Source organism: Gymnoscopelus microlampas (genome assembly GCF_963454915.1).
Source record: "Gymnoscopelus microlampas genome assembly, chromosome: 8".
Taxonomy (NCBI): domain Eukaryota; kingdom Metazoa; phylum Chordata; class Actinopteri; order Myctophiformes; family Myctophidae; genus Gymnoscopelus; species Gymnoscopelus microlampas.
In genome coordinates this window covers 37,748,735-37,767,865 of record NC_139945.1, presented here as the reverse complement: position 1 = coordinate 37,767,865, position 19,131 = coordinate 37,748,735, and the positions used below count along the sequence as shown (strand labels likewise).

The following is a 19,131-nucleotide window of genomic DNA, read 5'->3' as shown; positions in this document are numbered from 1 at the left end:
TCGGAACATGGCTTGGCATACCCAGTGAAGTGCACTCAGGGTTGCCTAGCCTCCTCACAGAGTGTCAATTTGGAGGGATTTGGATGGGCTGAAGTAGAGCCCCGACTGAGGTGTGCGTCTTTGAGAGTAAGCGAGGGAACCCAGAGACAAAGAGAGAGAGTGAGCCATGTGTAGATTTAGAGAATCATGGTGTGCGATTGTGCGTACGTGCGAATGAATCAACAGCCTGGTTCCTTGAGCTGAGTCTCACGCTGCGCTTTGTCCTTTGCGTGACTGATTCACATGACTCATTTCTTGGCTATGCCAATCTGTTAGGACCAACTAGCTGTGAAATACGAAGATACGTTAATGAGAGAACCTGATAAAGTTTGGGATGATTCGATTTGATAACAACCATAAAATGCTGTCACTCCTAATGGATAATGTGACAAAAGCCCTCTAATTTAACAAGTGCCCTTCCCTCTAGCTACAATAGATTGAGATGTAATTGAAACAGTTAGAGGTTGAGGAGGTAGGGAATTAGCCATTATCTCTTTTTTTACGGTAATGCTCTGCAAGAGGCAAGTCTACAAATAGGTCTGTCTGTCTGTCTGCTTGTTTGTTAGTTTGTTTGTCCGAAGCTAATCTCACGAAATGCTGGACTGATCAACACCATGCAGTATGTTTTATGCATGCTGCCAGTAAGCCAAGGAAATACGTCCATGCATTTTATTTCACATTATGTTTTAGATATTTTATATATTTAGCTTTAATTGTCTCCGCCAGGCCGAAAGGTGGCGAGGATGTTTGGCACCCTGTCCGTCCGTCCGTCCTTCCGTTTGTGTGCGCGTGGGTGTGTCATTCTGTCTGTGTACAGCTAATCTCTGGCACCGTTCGCTTGATCACAGCGAAACTGTGCGCACACACTCCCTGGATGCCAGAGCAGAACCTCTGCCCCACATTTTTCAAATGGGCTTTTTTATAGCGCCACCAGGAGGCCGATTTGTGCAAAACATTGTTTTTGACAGTTTTTTTTTTTTTATCTACAGATTTTGTCCAAAGATCCCACAAATCGGTACATAGTATCTCTATAGTCATTAAAGGAAACCGGTTTCAGATTTTTCATATTCCATCCTGATTGGCTAAAATTGTCTTACAAAGTTTGCAGGAGTGCTCCGTTTTGAACAAAATGCCTCAAATCATGAACACAGTGTGCAATTTCTGTGAAATTTTGCACGCACATTCCCACTAGGCTCAGGAAGAATTTTTCAAATCAGCCCATGGTGGCACTATAACAGGCCGATTTGTGTTTTTACCTATAACTGCACCGATCTGTGTAAAACTGTATGTGCACTCCCTAGAGGCCAAGGAAACCTTTGCCCTGTATTTTTCACATCTGCCTTTTATAGCGCCACCAGGAAGTTGACTTATGTAAAAAAAAAAAAAAGGATATTAAGCATTCAGATTTGTTCCAGATTTCACGCAAATCGGTACACATGATCTCTATAGTCATGTGATCAAGAAGGATCTGTTTGAACAAAATGCCGCAAATCATGGAACGCAGCGCCCGATTGGGGTGAAACTTTGCACATTCGCACTACGTTGAGGAACAAATGCTACCCTTTTAACATTGGCTTATTATAGCGCCATCAGGAGGCCGATTTTTGCGAAACGTCAACACATTTTCGTACTAATTTTGTCCAAACATCATGCAAATCGGTGATCAAGATGGTTCCGTCCGATTTTTCATATTTGATATATTTATTATTTATATTTGATAATGTGGATTGTGGAAGTTAAATGGTGGATTTGTGGATAGGACTCTATATGAACAAACTTTTGTTTTATCAACAAAATGCATCGCATTCTGTTTGTGTGACATGCATGATGCAAAGGTTTTGAAAGTGAAACTGGCCAAAGTCACTGGCCACCTACTGTACTGTATGAGTTTGATGAAAAGGAAAATGTGGTCCCGATACTTTGGTCTATCCATCAGACTGGCATTATAAACCTCTCAATTATAACATGGCTTACTGACATTCAGACTGCCTACAGGTAATGATGGAACGCAAAATGTCGACTTGACTCCACGTGCTCATGGCTTTGCCAGTAGCCCAAGAGCAGCTCCAACTCACTTTCACCCCTCGCCCTATGTCAACCTCAGTTCGCCTTCTCTAACGGAGGCATTTCTGCTTCAGCCTGCTTTATTCTATTAGCTAATTGCACTCCGATGCCGTCCTCGTATTGAGTTAACTGCCAGTGCAGGATTTAGACACCAAGCTTCTTCGGCTTGGCTTATTGCAAGCAAACTGCGAGGAGGGCCAGGCAGGCAGTGCCTTTCAGTAGAGCTAAGCCCCAGGCAGACACATTTGCGTGGGCAGAGTTCATTTATCTCAAAAAGCAGTGAACATATAAAGATACAGAGGCATTAGCTAGATCCATGGGATTGACTACTGCTCTCTCTCTACTCACCTCATACGTGTGAGTTGGAGTTGGATGTACCCATAGCAACACAAGCTAATACGCTGTTGCAGAAGTGGTTGTTAAAAGTCAGCATGCCCAGGACAGTAATCACATCTAAAATACTTGCTTTATTCGTTGTACTGAACCCATGGCCCCTCAAATCATTTCCACCACCTCCGGACCAGGTGAGAAAGGTATAGAAAGCTGCTGATTAGATCAACCTCGACCTGCACTGCAATTTTTTGTTTATTTATTTTTTGGTCCTGGCTCTGCCTAATTAATCTGGGTTCTCTGGTTGGCTGCTGACAGCAGGCTTGTAAAGTAAGATTTGTGCACTGCTCATTATCATTGATGAAGTGTAGTGTCAGTAGTGCCAGGCAGCTTGGCTGGTTGGGGTTGATGTGGGTGAGCTGGTGCTAGCCCAGTCACAGCTCTCTCTGCTTAGATGCTTCCACTCTTAGATTAATTGCTCCCAGACCACTTATGTGGTTAAAGTGAACCATAATGATTCATAAGGAAATGCAGAGCATTTGACTGCATGGAAACCGACATGGCTTGGATAATCAAATAGATGTTTTGGCTGTTTTACCAGAGTTGAAAAGATAATAGTATATCTATTTCCAGGCTTGTTCTTTTTTCTTTTTCTTTTCATTCAACCTTTATTTAAGATAATGTGAGAAATCATTGAGGGCAAACCTCACTTAAAATGATGCCGAGAGATGACATTGTGGAAAACACAAACATAAGATTAACAAACAAAATATGTTTTAAATCATTTCCATGTGAAATTCAAGCATACAAATGAACAAACAGAAATAATAATTTAAACCACGTACAGACAGGTAATGGAAAGTTATTTAGTACATGCCTAAATTGTCCAAGAGTTATAGTATTCAGTTTTACGTCACGTTGCAAGAGATTACATGAGTCTGCTGCAGAAACTCTGATCAGACCTGGCATATACCTGAAGAACCAGTCAGTCAGAAGAACCAGTCAGTCAGTCACTGGAGCGAGATAAAAAGGGACCAATGTTCCTTCCAGTGCAACCTAGATGTGATATGATGTTCATTTTGTGACCAGGGCAGACCCAACCACTTTCAACCTGGTGTCCATATCTAGGCAAAACATTAACAAAAAGTTTTTTCGCCATGTGACACATCTGTAGCTATGTTCGCTATTATTGTGCAACCCCGTCATACAACGATGTATAAAATAGGGCTTAAGTGGTCAAAGAGTGGAGCTGAGTTGTCTGTTTGTTTTTTGTTTCTTCAAATCAGTGCTATGAAGCTATAGTACTGTCTTATATCACCATTAACCCTGATTAAGTCAGCTTGCCTGTCAAAACCCTGGTTTTGTTCTTATTAAACTGCATGGAATCATTGAGTGTGTGCCCATCTCTATCTACAATGTTCCTAGAGTCTGCACCTCACTACTAGGTAGGTGCTCCTTACAGTGCATTTGAAATGACACCATTCATATTACTCTTAAATAAATTAATAATGACTAGACCATACCCGGTGAAGGGCACAGACGAAAGTCTGGGTTAATGCACGTCCTGTCGCGCGGTTTCTCCCCCGCGCGCGTCCCGTCGTGGTTATTTCCGCGATTCCGACCACGATTCCGTTAACACGGATTTCATATGGCTCTCGCATGTTACTCGGCCGCCTCGGGTCCGTCTGGTGTGTTTACTTTCCACAGGAAGAGTTGTACTGAGAGAGTGGGCGGGGTCTAGGTGTTGCCATGTCGGCCGACTGTAAGCGCTGTAGGGCCAATGTTGGTGGTATAGGGTTCGTTTGGTTTGGCCTCGTTTTCATAGACCTCGTTGCTTGTTTCTCTCGCGAAACCTGGCAACACGACGCATGCGCAGTTTGATCGGAGACCCAGGACTCCATCCACCCACCCACCGTCAGGTTACTAGAATTATAGTAGGATAGTGACAGGAACTGCAAACATAATATGTTGGAAGAAAAATAAACAAATAACTTGAGGCCAAGCTGATTTAGCCAGTATTCGCTCTTCATTCCAAATGGCAGAGACCCAGTCCTGTCTTTACGTTAGATCAGTGGTTCTCAAAGTGGGGTTTTGAGACCCCCAGGGGTCCTTGAGGGTGTACTAGGGGGGCGCTGGCTAAATGATTGACAGTTAGGAACCAAATGGACCCTTATATGATTGTATTTCAGAGAGTGTACAAATGGAGCCAAAGGGACCCGAGCTATGGGGGTCCGTGGCCTAATGCATACCAAACAGGGCCCAGAGTAGACACTGCTCATATAGGTTTTAAAGACGGGAGTTGTGGTAGTGGATGTCAGGTGATGACCACTGCATTGAGGATTGCTGGCGGCATTAGTGATGGCTGTGAGAGATTTAGATAGAGACGGCTTTTATTTAGGCCAACCACAGAGTTCATCTTATACCCATCGATCCACACAATTTACTCTCTTTACTCAAAGGATTATGGTCCTGTAAAGTAATATAAAGGTTTCCCCACATGTCAATCATCTGTCAAGGCCTGCTCCATTGAGCAGGCTTCAGGCTGTGAGAGAGAGAGTGAGTGGCTAGTCAAGCTTCCTGCCAATCAGACAGACTTCTTGTCTATCAGGGTTGGTTCTCTGGGCATATTGTAGTTTTCAACCCTCTCACCTCCCAACTTGGCTTTATTTAGTTTTTCATTTCAGGTTGATCTTGATCCTCTTTATAGCCTATTCCCCTTTTGTGTTTTGGGTCCCCACAATACACAGTGAATGAGCGAATGGCACGCATTTGTGATTGCAGCACTATCAGAAGTAATGCACTGTGTAGACGGGTGTTGTTATGCATTTGTTACATACCTGCATATCCCTCTGACCTCTGCAGATTACCCTTTTGGCAGATGGTATGGATGTAGTTTGCCCCGCAGCAAGGAATTGATTCCAGGCTTGGATTTATTGTTGAATCCTCCCAATTGGATGAGAGGGTTTGACCTTGCCCATCGCAGGTGTGGCTGTTGTATGACTACCCATGGGCCATAGGGAAGTTATTAAAAAACTCCATTACCACCATTCAAAGATAGACATAACTCACAGTGGGGATATAGAGATGTCAAAACAGAGATGGATCAGGGAAGAAAGTATAACCTAGACGAAACTTGTCGTAGAAGGAGCACCTAGTGTACGGCCAGAACACAATGATGAGCTTAAGCCATCAGTCAGACTCAGAAAGGATCTCTCAGCTGACCATCTATCATCCCCTCTGTCTCTCTGCAGATCCTAAAGGAGTTTAAGGATGAGGACTGGGACATGGGCAATATTGTCTTCACTCTGACCAACAGACGCTTCGGGGAGAAGTGCATAGCATATGCTGAAAGCCACGACCAGGTACAGTAAAACCTTCTCCATAGGTTTTATACCATAGCCATTGCCCAGTTGATGATCATAAACGTGAACGTTTGTTTCTCTAAGGCTCTGGTTGGGGACAAGACCCTTGCGTTCTGGCTGATGGACAAGGAGATGTACACCAACATGAGCTCCCTGCTGCCCATGACACCTGTGATCGATCGCGGCATCCAACTCCACAAGATGATCCGCCTCCTCTGTCACGGCCTGGGCGGAGAGGGCTACCTCAACTTCATTGGTGAGTCTGTCGTCATGGTAACAAACAGAGAGAGAGACCACACGAATAAGAAAGAAAAAACGGTGTGCTTCCTCTGGATGCCTTCTTAGTTTAGGCAGTGGGTGCTCAGCTATATGTATACAACTCAAATCATAACGTTTTAATCTGCTCTGAGGAAGGCTGCGGCCGAAACGCGTTAGCGTTCTCGCAATAAAATGATAAACTACATCTGAGCAACTGTCTTGCAGTATTTATTTTGGAGTGCTGCTTTTTCCACTTAGGTGTTTTTTGAACAGAGAGACCACACCTCGGCTAAGTTCTTCAAGTACACAAAAATAATATCAAAGACCGTCTATTAACTCCCTGAGTGCCAGGATTGCCAGAATTATTTCAGAATTGATTCTGAAAAGTGCCAGAGTTTTTTTCACAGAAAACAAAAAGTGCTTAGGAAGCGAGATACAGCCTTTTTCAGTTCTAAGTTAAACAAGGAGTGGATGGAGCTGCACATCTTCAGATGATGATATCTTGGGTTCTGAACATGTTTAAAAAAAAAAAAAAAAAACACTATTTTTTCAAAAACACGTCAAACACGTTAATGGCACCCAGCGCCATAGCGGTAAAAACACGTGAAACACGTTAATGGCACTCAGTGAGTTAAGTGGTAGCCTTGAGCGTTTTCCCACAGTTCTGCATCACATCAGATATCAAGTCATCTTATCTCATATTGATTTATTTGTGAACTGAGGTTTGTGAACCTTCAGTTAGATCAGGAATAAGTGTATTTATTTATGCTAAGATCACATGTATTGTTATGCAGTGACATTGCGAGCCACCACTGTATATATCATCCTACTTTGTGTTGAATTATTTTTTTGCTTTTTTACATTTTTAATTGTTAATTTTGTTAGGAGGAAAATGTGATCTGGTGTTATTTAACTTTTATGGAAATGTCTATTGAACAGAAACTGTTTTGAAGAGTAATCGACATTGGTTTACCTGTACATTATATTCACTCCCCAGAGCTGAAGTGGAAATTCAAGATAAAAGCAGTCTAGACTCAGATAGGCTTTTTCAATAGCAGTTAGTCCTCAGCCAGACACACACAACACAACAGCTAAGCTGTTCTGGGTGCTTTGACGCCTGCTGGTAAGGATAATAAAGTGATAATTAATGATGTTGGAGGTTGACCTTGACTGAACTAAATGTGTTTCCACAATGGCTCGTGATCAATGTAAATACTGTATTCCATAGCCTCACTCCACAGCATTTTAGCTCCACCTGGTGACTTGGTGTTCTCACCAAACTACAGTATGTTTGCTATTGTAGGATTTGAGATATAATACATCCCTGTGCAGGTTTGATTGATGACAAAAATCCTAATAGGATAGATCATAGTGAACAAGATATCATTCAGTTGTCTGCCTGATGTGGTTAATGATTAGACAGTTGACATCTGCTTCCAAGACAGAAATAATTTTTTGGTCGAACAGTTACCGTCAAACTTTTGCCATCTAGTGCTTCAGCCACATGAGTTCTGTGACAGACACTTAATGTTGATTGACAGGGTAGAAGCTGCAGCACATGCACTAATCTTAAAGCTCTAGAAGCTAGTGCAATAGTGCTATTTCTCCAACCAGTGTTAACAAAGCTGTATGAACAAATGTACTGTACGTACAAAAAGAAAGTTTCATATTAACCTGACAAGAGGTATGAATAGTAGTAGAACAGAAAAAGAAAGTCTCAGTGTCACTTTTTGAATTCTAGTCTAACCCAGTATAAGAATGCACCATATTCACCTTTGTTAGTACACCACTGTAACCATTTATTTTGTACCATTCAAAATTGTTGTGCAGCTTAACTTCTAGAAAAAGAAGAATTCTCATCTAAGATGTCACCTGGCTGTATACCAAATATACCACAATGGAGACTAGTGGGTCAGGTTTACCGTGTGTTCATTGATAGATTTCAAAGAGCCATGTGCATAGGGATGGTGGTGTACTGTATATTGCACATTTAAAATTGTGCCTTTCTTTGAATGATAAAAAAAAAGCAATCAGGCAAATTAGAGCTGCTAACATGTTAGTGAGTGGGAGACTAAAGCCTGATTTATACTTCGTTGTACAACAATGTAAAACAGCACATTGTGCATGTGCATAACATACTGTATGTCTCACCTTTTCCCCCCCACCTCTTTTGTTTTTAATTATTTTATGTTCCTTTTTTTAATTAGTTTTTCAGGCCGTTTTAATCAACTATGCATATACAGATGTAGATACTGTAGATCATTCGGCTGTATAAACAACTAAATAAGTGATTTAAAAGCTTGTTTCAACCCGTCAGTTAGATTTTCTTTTCTGCTAGAAGTGAAAACATCTGAGAGCAAGGGGGACGACCTTTACTTTTTGTATACGATGTGCGGAAAAGGATAAGAATCATGCATAGTGGAAAATATTTGAAAATATCCCGCCCAACAGGCACCAAGCTGTGTGGAACCTCATCTCGGAGCTATATAGAGGAAGGAGAGTTCCGATTGGAGCTAAATAGCAATGTGCCTTTAGCTTAAGTGTACCATCTCTTAAAGGGAATGGGAGAAGACACTGATTGGTTTACTTAATGTACGTAATGCCCACATGACACATGACTAATTCAGAGGCTTAATTCAGAGGCACCCTGCCGTGCGTCGACCTCAGCACCTACATGCGCCATCCAACAATGGTGGAAAAAGTACTATTTTTTTTAACTTACAGTAAGTAAAAGTATCAATACGGCAATATAGAAATACTCTGTTACAAGTAAGAGTCCGGAATAAAAAATGTAGTACTTGAGTAAAAGTACAAAAGTATTGATATCAAAATAAAGTACCAAAAGTAGAAAGTACTCATTATGCAGAATGTCCCATTTCACAAGTTTTCCAATGTATAAAATGTATAAAAATCTTTTGAAAATAGCAGATCTACAAGCTCACAATGCGTCGCATCGCAATGCATTGTGAGCTTGTAGATCGGCTATTTAAAAAAAGGCTGACACGTTTATAGGGCTGAAGTGGTTAATGTATGTTTTGTAATTATAATCAAAATCTACAAAGTAACTAACTGAAGTTTTCAAATAATTTTAGTGGAGTAAAAGTATAATATTTGCCTCTTGAGATGTAGTGGAGTGAAAGTACTGAAATTGGAAATACTCCAGTAAAGTAAAAAATACCTCAAAATTGTATTTAAGTACAGTACTTGAGTACATGTACTTAGTTACTTTAAACCACTGCCATCTAACTAGCAAAATTGACATGGACACACCCCCGGCGCATTTTGCGCCCTGTGTTTTAGGGCCTAAAACCTAAAATTTAAGCCAATGCGCCGCTAGATCCTCTAAACAGGGCCCAAAGTCATACATCAACATCTCAACAGCAGATCTGTCTTTTAACAGTTCTTTATTCACTTTTACATTACTTAAAAGGCACGGATAGGTCTGGAGCTTCGTTGTCTCTCAGATCATTTAAGCTCCTGTAAGAGCCGGCGAGGCAGTCAGAGATCCTCCTGGAAACCAAAGTAGACTTGTAATTTGCAGTAAGGCCTTCAGAAATACCTGCCAGACGGGCTTAGGCTCATACAATAAGTGGTATCTTTAAAATCTCATCTTTAGAAAATTCTTTAGAGACTTTTATTGTCTCCGCCAGGCCAAAAGGCATGGCGAGAGAGTATGTTTTACCCCCTGTCCGTCCGTCCGTCCGTGTGTGTGTGTCATTCTATCTGTCTGTGTACAGCTAATCTCCGGCACCGTTGGCTTGCTCGCAGCGAAACTGTGCACACACACTCCCTGGATGCCAGAGCAAAACCTCTGGCCCAAATCTTTCACATGGGCCTGTTATAGCGCCACCAGGAGGCCGATTTGTGCAAAACACATTTCTTGACCGTACTCCTACAGATTTTGTCCAAACATCACGCAAATCGGTACACAGTATCTCTAGAGTCATTTTTCATATTCCATCCTGACTGACTAAAATTGCCTTCCAAAGTTTGCAGGAGTGCTCCGTTTTGAACAAAATGTCTCCAATCATGAAAACAGCATTCAATTGCCGTGAAATTTTGTACGCACATTCCCACTACGTCAAGGAAGAAATGCTACTTGCAAATTTTAAAATCAGCCTCATGGTGGCGCTATAACAGGCCGATTTGTGTTTTTGCCTATAACTGTACCAATTTGTGTAAAACTTTGTATGCACACTCTCTAGAGGCCAAGGAAAAACCTTTGCCCTGCATTTTTCACATTTGCCTTTTATAGCGCCACCAGGAGGCCGACTTATGTAAAACACAAGTAAGCCTTCAGATTTTATCCAAATTTCACGCAAATCGGTACACATGATGTCTATAGTCATGTGATCAAGACGGATCTGTTAGATTTTTCATATTCCATCCTGATTGACTAAAATTGACATCTAAAGTTTGCAGGAGTGGCCCGTTTTGAACAAAATGCCGCAAATCATGAACGCAGCGTCCGATTGCAGTGAATCTTTGCTCGCACATTCGCACTACGTTGAGGAACAAATGCCACCATTTTAACATTGCCCTATTATAGCACCACCTTGAGGCCAATTTTTGCAACAGTTTTCTTTTTTATATTACTCCTACAAATTGTGTCCAAACATCATGCAAATCGGTACCCATTATCTCTATAGTCAAGTGGTCAAGATGCTTCCGTCCGATTTTTCATATTACATCCTGATTGCCGAATTCCGAACATTGCTGCCCCACAATAACCTACCTGACCTGGCGGAGACCTGTGCTCCGAGGAGCACTTTTTCTAGTTCAATTTAAAATTATTTTTTTTGCCCCACAAGCAGTACTGAGTATGGCAATGTCAGTCTGTCAGTCCGTCCAACACTTTGGTCCCAAACAGGATATCTCCAAAACTACTGACTGGATTGCAATTATATTTTCTGTATACCTTCATGCTTCCTGGAGGATGGACACTACTGATTTTCATGTGATTGTCATCACATGGCCTTTCTTCTTGTGCCACCCTCAGACCAAAATATAATCTTTGCACACAAGATATCATGAAGTGTATTCATGCTCCCGATAGGTTAAACCCTAACATTTGGTGACCCTATGACCTTTCCTCTAACTTCACTTGCACACAAGATAATATCTATCTATCAATGAATTGGTCCTATTGCCATAACACTTTGGGTCCCAAATAAGATATCTCAAACTACAGCACTAGCTTTAAACTCCGAGGAGTTTGACGATTAAACAATACGAATATTTCAAATCAAACTATTAATTTGGTGATACTTAATTCATACAGATTGAAGCTTTTATTTGCGGTGAAAAATGAACCTTGTTTCAAAAAAATATTCATGTTCTGTATGGATGTTCTCATGACACAAAAAGCAGTTGAAACTAGAAAAGGTGCTCCTCGGAGCACAGGTCTCCGCCAAATCAGGTAGGTTATTGTGGGCCAGCAATATTGTCATTATAGAGGTGAGTAAAATCTGTTGAAGTTGAGGGATTAATGTTGATGAAGTTATTGCACAGACAATGCAAACTTTAGATTCAATTACCAATCTTAGCCAATAAGGATGGAATATGAAAGATTGTACCGATCCGTCTTGATCACATGACATGAGATAATGTCTTACAATTTGCATGATGTTTGGACATAATCTGTAGGAGTAATATCAAAAAAATAGTTTAGCAAAAATCGGCCTGCTGGTGGCGCTTTAATAGGCCAATGTGCCTCCTCGGCCAAGTGGGAATGTGTGTGCAAAGTTTCACGGCAATTGGACGCTGCGTTCATGATTAGAGGCATTTTGTTAAAAACAAGCCACTCCCGCAAACTTTAGATTGCAATCTTAGCCAATCAGGGTGGAATATGAACAATCTGACAAGTCCGTCTTGATTTGTGTGATGTTTGCACACAATCTGTTGGACTAATGTAAAAAAAAATGTTTGCAAAGATCTGCCTCCTGGTGGTGCTATAAAAGGCAGAGGTTTTTCCTTGGCCTCTAGGGAGTGTGCGTGCAAAGTTTCACACCGACTGGTCTAGTTCTAGGTAAAAACGTGAATCGCCCTGTTACAGCGCCACCATGAGGCTGATTTGAAATATTTAAGGTGGCATTTCTTCCTTGGCTTAGTGTGAATGTGCGTGCAAAGTTTCACGGCAATCGCATGATGCGTTCATGATTTGAGGCATTTTGTTCAAAACGGAGCACTCCTGCAAACTTTGGAAGCCAATCAGGATGGAATATGAAAAATTGGACACATCCGTCTTGATCACATGTCTATAGAGATGATGTGTACCGATTTGCGCAGTGTTTGGATACAATCTGTAGGATTATAGCCAAAAATGTGTTTTGCAAAGATCTGCCTGCTGGTGGCGTTATAACATGCAGATGCGGAAACAGTTGGGTAACTGGTTCTGCTCTGGTCTCCAGGGAGTGTGCGTCCACGCCAATCGGTTCAACGGTGCCGGAGATTAGCTGTTAACAGACAGACGGACGAACACACGGACACACAGACGGGTGGGGGCGAAAACATAGTCTCTGCCCTAATCTGCTCTAATCGCAGAAGATAAACGCTCCTGGTTTATGAGGACCTTTAGTGTTGTTTTATTGTTGTGTACACTTTTTTTTGTAATATTATTATTATTAGTAGTAGTAGTAGCAGCAGCAGAAGTGTCTATTTCAAATCATTCTAAGCAGAGATATACAGTGTCACATCACAGCTTTCGGGAATGTCAACTTGTGTTTAGTGGTTCGAACATAAGAAGAAGAGACGGCATTATGGAAAGTGGAACAGTGTGTCGGAGGGCTTGAGGTATATCATCTATTTTTAGGGTTTCTCTGGCGGAACAATAACACTATTGTCTTTTGATAACAACTAAACAGCAACTAAAGGACAAACTTTACTTCAGATTCTTATGTTTTCTGAACAGACTGACAGGAAAACAAGAATCTGATACGTTTTTATGTACAGTACATCCTCAAAGGTGAAAAACCATCAACACTGCAAATATGGCAAAGTTTTGTGCATTAAGCAAAAGCATTAGGGAAGTGCTTCAACAAAGAAAGAAAATCTAAGTAAATACAAGATGACACGCCATGTCAATGGATCAATGACTACAGAGTCATTTAGCCAGTGCTGAGCAAGAACAAATCGTTTGAGCAAGCAAATCAATTTGAAGTGCCTAGCTTACAGAAACCCATCTATTTACTCATGGCCAATAGCAAACACCAGCCTGCAAGAGGACACACGGAGCATCAGTATTTGTGATGTCGAGAGATGGATACTGTAAAGATTGTTGGAGTGTCATTGACATTAAAGTGGCAAGCGGCATGGCAGTAATGAAACGCCTCAGTGGGTTTATCATTACATCAGCAGGGATACAATGGAAGCACTATTACCTCCTGACTTTCAGAGCTCACAGAGACTTAAGATAACCTTGCAGATTTACAGTCTACATTACTGAGCTAAATAGATTGCCTTGACCACTCTACATTTTACAAACCCATATTGCAAGTAGAAACCATTATATTTTAGTCTTGGATGGTGAAAGGAAATCCACCTCCCTACTTTCTCATACATTTCAAATACTGTAGATGACCTCCCCTCAAAGCGATCTATGAAAATGTCAATAACATGTACTTTTTACCCAAACGCTTACCAGAATTGCTTACTTACTGTACTGTGCACACCTTGGATTCCGAGGTTGCACGTGTAGTCAAAGTAACAGAAAATCAATGTAGCAGGTGCAAATAATCATTAGAACATGTCCACGGTTTGTTTTTTTGCATGGTGCTTAAAGCCCTCCCGACTGCAACCCCCCCCCCCCCCCCCCCCTATATAATAATGACATATATTTTATTTGTAAAGCAGTTCACATTTTTACAAATCTCAAAACTACTTCAGGATTTAAAATATCCACCGATTCCGTCATTGATCTTGCCTTTCTAGAATCCCGCCAATGGAAAAAGCATCGATCCATGGCTCCTTCTTGTGCTGCTAATGCCTGTGTCACTGTCTGACGCTTATCTGATGCAGAGCTGTGCATGGGGAGTAATGGGAGTAGCCAGCTTGCGAAACATGTCTTAAACAACCCTCTGTAAGCACTGTGCCCCCCCCCCCCCCCCCCCATTCATCATACCATTGTTGGAAACTAAGTACATTTAAGGATGGAGATGTAAACAAATAACATGTATCAAGATAATGTCTTCCTGTGCCATTAACAGCACAATAGCACTTCAAATATAAAGTGCGTTACAAATCAAATGTATTATTAACAGCGAATGCGAAACACTGGAAATTCCATTTTGAATTTCGCAGTCACTGTGTTTTGACTTGAAAGATGTCAGATGAGTTTAAAACCTTTGTTAACCACTTAAACCTTATATACTTCTTTGATGCATCATGAGCTGGTAGAGCTGCTATAGTTGCTGAATGTTCGCCAGCAGAATAGGGATGCTAGGGTTGTTAAGTTGTTGAAGAATGAATGAATGAATTGAAGAATGGGTTGAATCAATACCCTTGTATAAGTTCTATTCGGACTTGAGTTAGAGAGAGATCAATGGCCTAATTTATGATACTGAAGTCAGTCAAATTAGACACATGCAATGTGTGAATAAAAAATAGTGAAAAATTAATAAAGAAGGGAAAAGGAGTAAAACTATATTTTCATATCTCATATTGATATTAGTATGTCTAGACGAATGTACACTACACAGTGTTGTAAATAATTACTGGTGATGGATGGAATACAATGAACTGTATGAAACAGTTGCACACAGGTAGCTTCATTTCTCTTCTAAAACCGAGGCGAAGGTGTGTCAAAATAAGAGACGTTTTAAACATAGGTAGAAGAAGCGAACCTACTGGAGGTCTGGAGCACATTTTAAATGGCGTGTTTGTCAAAGAATTGAATGACTCTCAGGGGAATCTTCACCACTATCGCTGAGGGAGAATCTTTCACTGCACTTTGGCACATTAAAGCTGCACTATGTAACTTTCGTCTTCTACCTGGGACTTCTAACCCGGTTTCCTGCGTGCTCACAGTTTTACCATTGAGCTAATAGAGCCTGCCTGCTTGTTCAGGGGATTCATTGAATCTTGACCATCAGGTCAGAATTCGTGTCAGATCCTGTGTCTAGGTGAGACATGACCTTTGACACAATGTAAATGTCTCAATAGAAGAGCAGGGAGACAAAATACAACCAACCCAATTGTATAAGTTATATTGTTAACATACTCTACCATACAGATTGGACAAAAGAAAGTTACAGTACATAGTGCCGCTTTAACACCACAGAAATATGACAATGATTTTATAATCCATAATAATGGAGAGATACATTAGTAACATTACATAACTTGGGTAAGTGGCATGTCTAAAGGTCCTTACACACCGGCGAATATGCGAATATACGCAAAATTCGGACTCGTTCCGAATAATTAAAAGACGCTTTTTCGCTTCGCGAAACTGATGTGGACCCTAGCATTGACTTTATAAGGTTTAAAAAAAAACGTATTTATTCGCATGAAGAATTCGCCCCGGTGTGTAAGGACCTTAAGTCTTGACAAGCAGATGGAGTTGCCCGAAGGCAAGCCAACTTATTTTGCTGTGTTACAGTGTTTTACTTTTCCTGCAAAACTTTGGGGTTAGTTTCCCCAATGTTTCCCCAAGTCGTCAGGGAATCAATTTATCCATGAGTTCATGAGTCCATGTTGTATTTATGTTTTTATATTATCATTTTTTGAAAGCTTTTTTTACATCACAAATTCCTTCTCAGAACAGTACCCTAGCCCTAACTTAGTATGAGAGACAAGTTAAATGTTCATTTGCAATATGATCTCTGTTGATCATGAGCAGGCAGTGGAGAGTGATTATCATAGTGATTAATACAGGCAAATATGATGAGCATTGCCGTTTTTTTTTATTGTAGAGAAGAGCTTTTAATGATGATTTAGTCCCCACTCCTGTGGATATTTTTGTCATGGTACATTTGCATATACGTAACATTTGTCTTAGGGGTTAAGTGTTTTGCTTAGGGACACTTTGAAACATAGACTGGGCAGACCGGAGGGTGAACCGGGGACTTTCTGATTCCCAGACGGCCTCTTCTACCCCCATTCAGCTATGGCCACCGCTTAAGGAAAAGGTAAAAGCTAATGGAAGTGTGCATGGCACATTTGACAGCTGAACCAAGGGGCAAACAGTCACGGACTAAATGGACTGGATGACTGGAAATCATCTCCATGTGGCTAACATAACTTTGGGGAAGTGAAAATACACAGCAGTAAACAGAGATTAGTGAATTTATACAGCCAATTAAGTCTAGTTCTTTTGAAAGCGTTTATCAAACAAAGCATGCGTACGTTGACTACGTTCATGCACAAGTGCGTGCGTGCGCGCGCGCGTGTGTGTGTGTACACCTCCATCATACTCACTCCCACCCCACAGCACCTCTGTAAATATGCTATGCCTGGCCTATTCGCACTGTGCAGGTGGATGATAAGACATTACCTACTGCTGCCTTGCATTACCTCAGGGGGCTCATAACCTCAGGTGGTACTTTACGGGTGGGGCCCTTACCAAATATTTGCAGGTGTGCTACTATGCCAGTACTTCCAATATTGCATTATTAGTACAGTTTTTCAGTACAATTCAGCATTGAAGTATATCCTGTAATCACATAGTGTCTCTCTCTGACATTTTGGACTATTTCTAAAGCCTGATTTTTGATTCAGTGACAAAGTGCTATGAGATCGTTCAACAAAAAATTATGTGGCTGAAGCATAAATCAGGCTTAAGGAATGTTCATGTTTCGTCTCTTCAGGGAAGGTTGTCAATCTCACACTCTGTCCTTGACATCCCTTCAATCCAATCCTCAGTATACAGTACTTGCTTTTCCAAGTGGGCTGAGAGTACATTCAATACATCATCTTATTCAAGGTTACTCTTGAGTCAAGATGATCACACCAGTAGGATCTGAATCTGTCATTTGCATACATTATACTACTGCACATGAGCTCCTGCTTGACACTCAACTTACATAATACCTGCCTCTATAATAGGGCTTTCACCAACTAGTCGACCTTGTTGCTACTAGTCGAATATTTTTTTTTCCTTTTTTTTCTCATTGTTTTAGTGCCATAGTAATGGCCCATCCTACTACTATAATTGACAAAAGCTCCGAAGTTCGTCCCGGATTCGCAAGCACAGGATCACTCCACATGCCAGACCTGTCACAGACTGTTGATAAGAGCTCTGGCTATTATTTAGGCATCTTACCCCACCTCGATCAGTGATCGGACTCTCGGCTTGATTGATTTTCTGATTTGCCTATCAGAGCCTGCCAGATCAGGCTGATCTGGCAGGTTGCCATAGCAACCAGATACAGGAAGTTTGACCTCTTTTGACCTCAAGAAAGGCTTTCTATTTGACAGCAGGTGGGTCGTGAGGTTGGGAGGTTGGGAGGTACTATTATTATTATCCTGACTTTATTTTTTATCAAAAGGGGGTCAAAAGTATTCCCAATAATAGTCTATTATTGGGCAATAACCCCCTTTTGAGGATCCTTGGAGACGCTGCTGTGCTGCTGTGCTGCTGTGCCAGAAGCACTTCCCTTAAAACGGCATGAAAATAAAGGCAGGAGGATAATAATAATAGTAATGGCATTAAAACAATGGCAAAAAAATCTAAAGATTTTTTTTATTTTATTCGACTAGTCGACTACCACTGGGTCAAATTAGTCGACCAGTAAAAAAGCCCTACTCTATAATACCCAAAAAATTGAATTAGTGGGCTAAAACATTTTTTTAAATTGTAAATAGGCATCCTTTTCAACTAATGGAAATATTTATTTCTGGCAATTTATTAGTAGAATTACTATAACATTTATTAACTTTGGAAAAACTTGATAAAAATCATATATTCCGAAAGACAGTATTCATTCTTTAATATTAACTGTCAAATATGCATCATTGCTTAGCATTCAAATATTCTCAGGATATTTTTATTTTATTTTATATTTTGATATTTGAACTATAGAATATTTACTTTTTGATAGGCTTATTAAAGCTGTATCTATCCCAGTTATTGATTATACTTTCTTTCCCACACAGTAAATACTGCCAGTTCTTTTACAATGAGCTTTTTCTTTTCTTTTCCCCCCCTTTTCTGTATTTATAAATAATAATGGATTTCCAATGCACAAAGAATTTGCACCATGCACATTGCACAATCCTCTTTTGGTAGAGTGAATGAATGTCTTCCCTTGACCTTCTGCAAATGTACCAAGTCTGAGGTGTAATTCTCTTCTTAGCATTTCTTTCATTAGTGCGGGAGGCATACAGTATTATTTGCATAGATGTCATAAGAAAAATGTCTCTCTCTTTCTCACTGACTCAACCCCTCCCTCCCTTCCTCCATGCCTGCCCTCACTTCTTTGCTGTCCTAATTCCTAGGCATGCTCTGCATCATGCTTGTTCAGCTGGCAGCCCATGGCTTATTGTTTGTTACTTCTTTAACAGCTACATAATGTATTTCATTAGAATTAGCTGTCAACTCGTCGTCCGCTCCACTTCATCCCTGTGCGCTTTTTTGTCTTTCCATTGTACAGAATAAACACTATTCTATATTCCATTGTCATGCTACTTCCTCCGCCTCTTGTCAAAGTCTTTCTTTCCCTCCGTGGAATTCAATTATCCGACTGTTGTTTTATGATGTTGTCTTGACATCTGATGACGGATTCATTATCTCATCTCTTGGGATGACATGACTGTGCTGTTGTCTCGGAGACCTCTGGGGAGCTTTCCTTTTTCCCTTTTGACTGTCTCGTTCTGTGGTGCAGTTTTTTACGGCTAGTTTAAGATTTGCACTCTGGTTTCATTTGGTTCAGCTTGTACAATCCACAGTCTTAAGCAAAACGTGTTTTAAAATGTGTGTTTGTGTGTGTAATTGTAGTGATCGTGAAACACAATGTTGAATGAATTAATGTAGGCAGAGAAAAAGATAGTTCTCCAGAACATTCTCTTTTTGTAATTACTGGTGTCAGGCTTATGAATAGCTGTCTGCGGTTTCTTCCAATTTCCAGCATTGACTTAAATA

At 40.8% G+C, this 19,131-nt stretch overlaps 1 protein-coding gene across 1 annotated transcript in view; it reads left to right on the top strand.

Annotated features, from left to right (window-relative positions):
- Nucleotides 1-19,131, top strand: part of gbe1b (glucan (1,4-alpha-), branching enzyme 1b) — a 96,503-nt gene that overhangs the window by 47,406 nt on the left and 29,966 nt on the right. The window contains exons 11-12 of the mRNA XM_084063812.1: nt 5,685-5,795; nt 5,880-6,051. Coding sequence (XP_083919938.1) covers nt 5,685-5,795; nt 5,880-6,051 — 283 coding nt within the window. The remainder of the gene's footprint in view (nt 1-5,684; nt 5,796-5,879; nt 6,052-19,131) is intronic.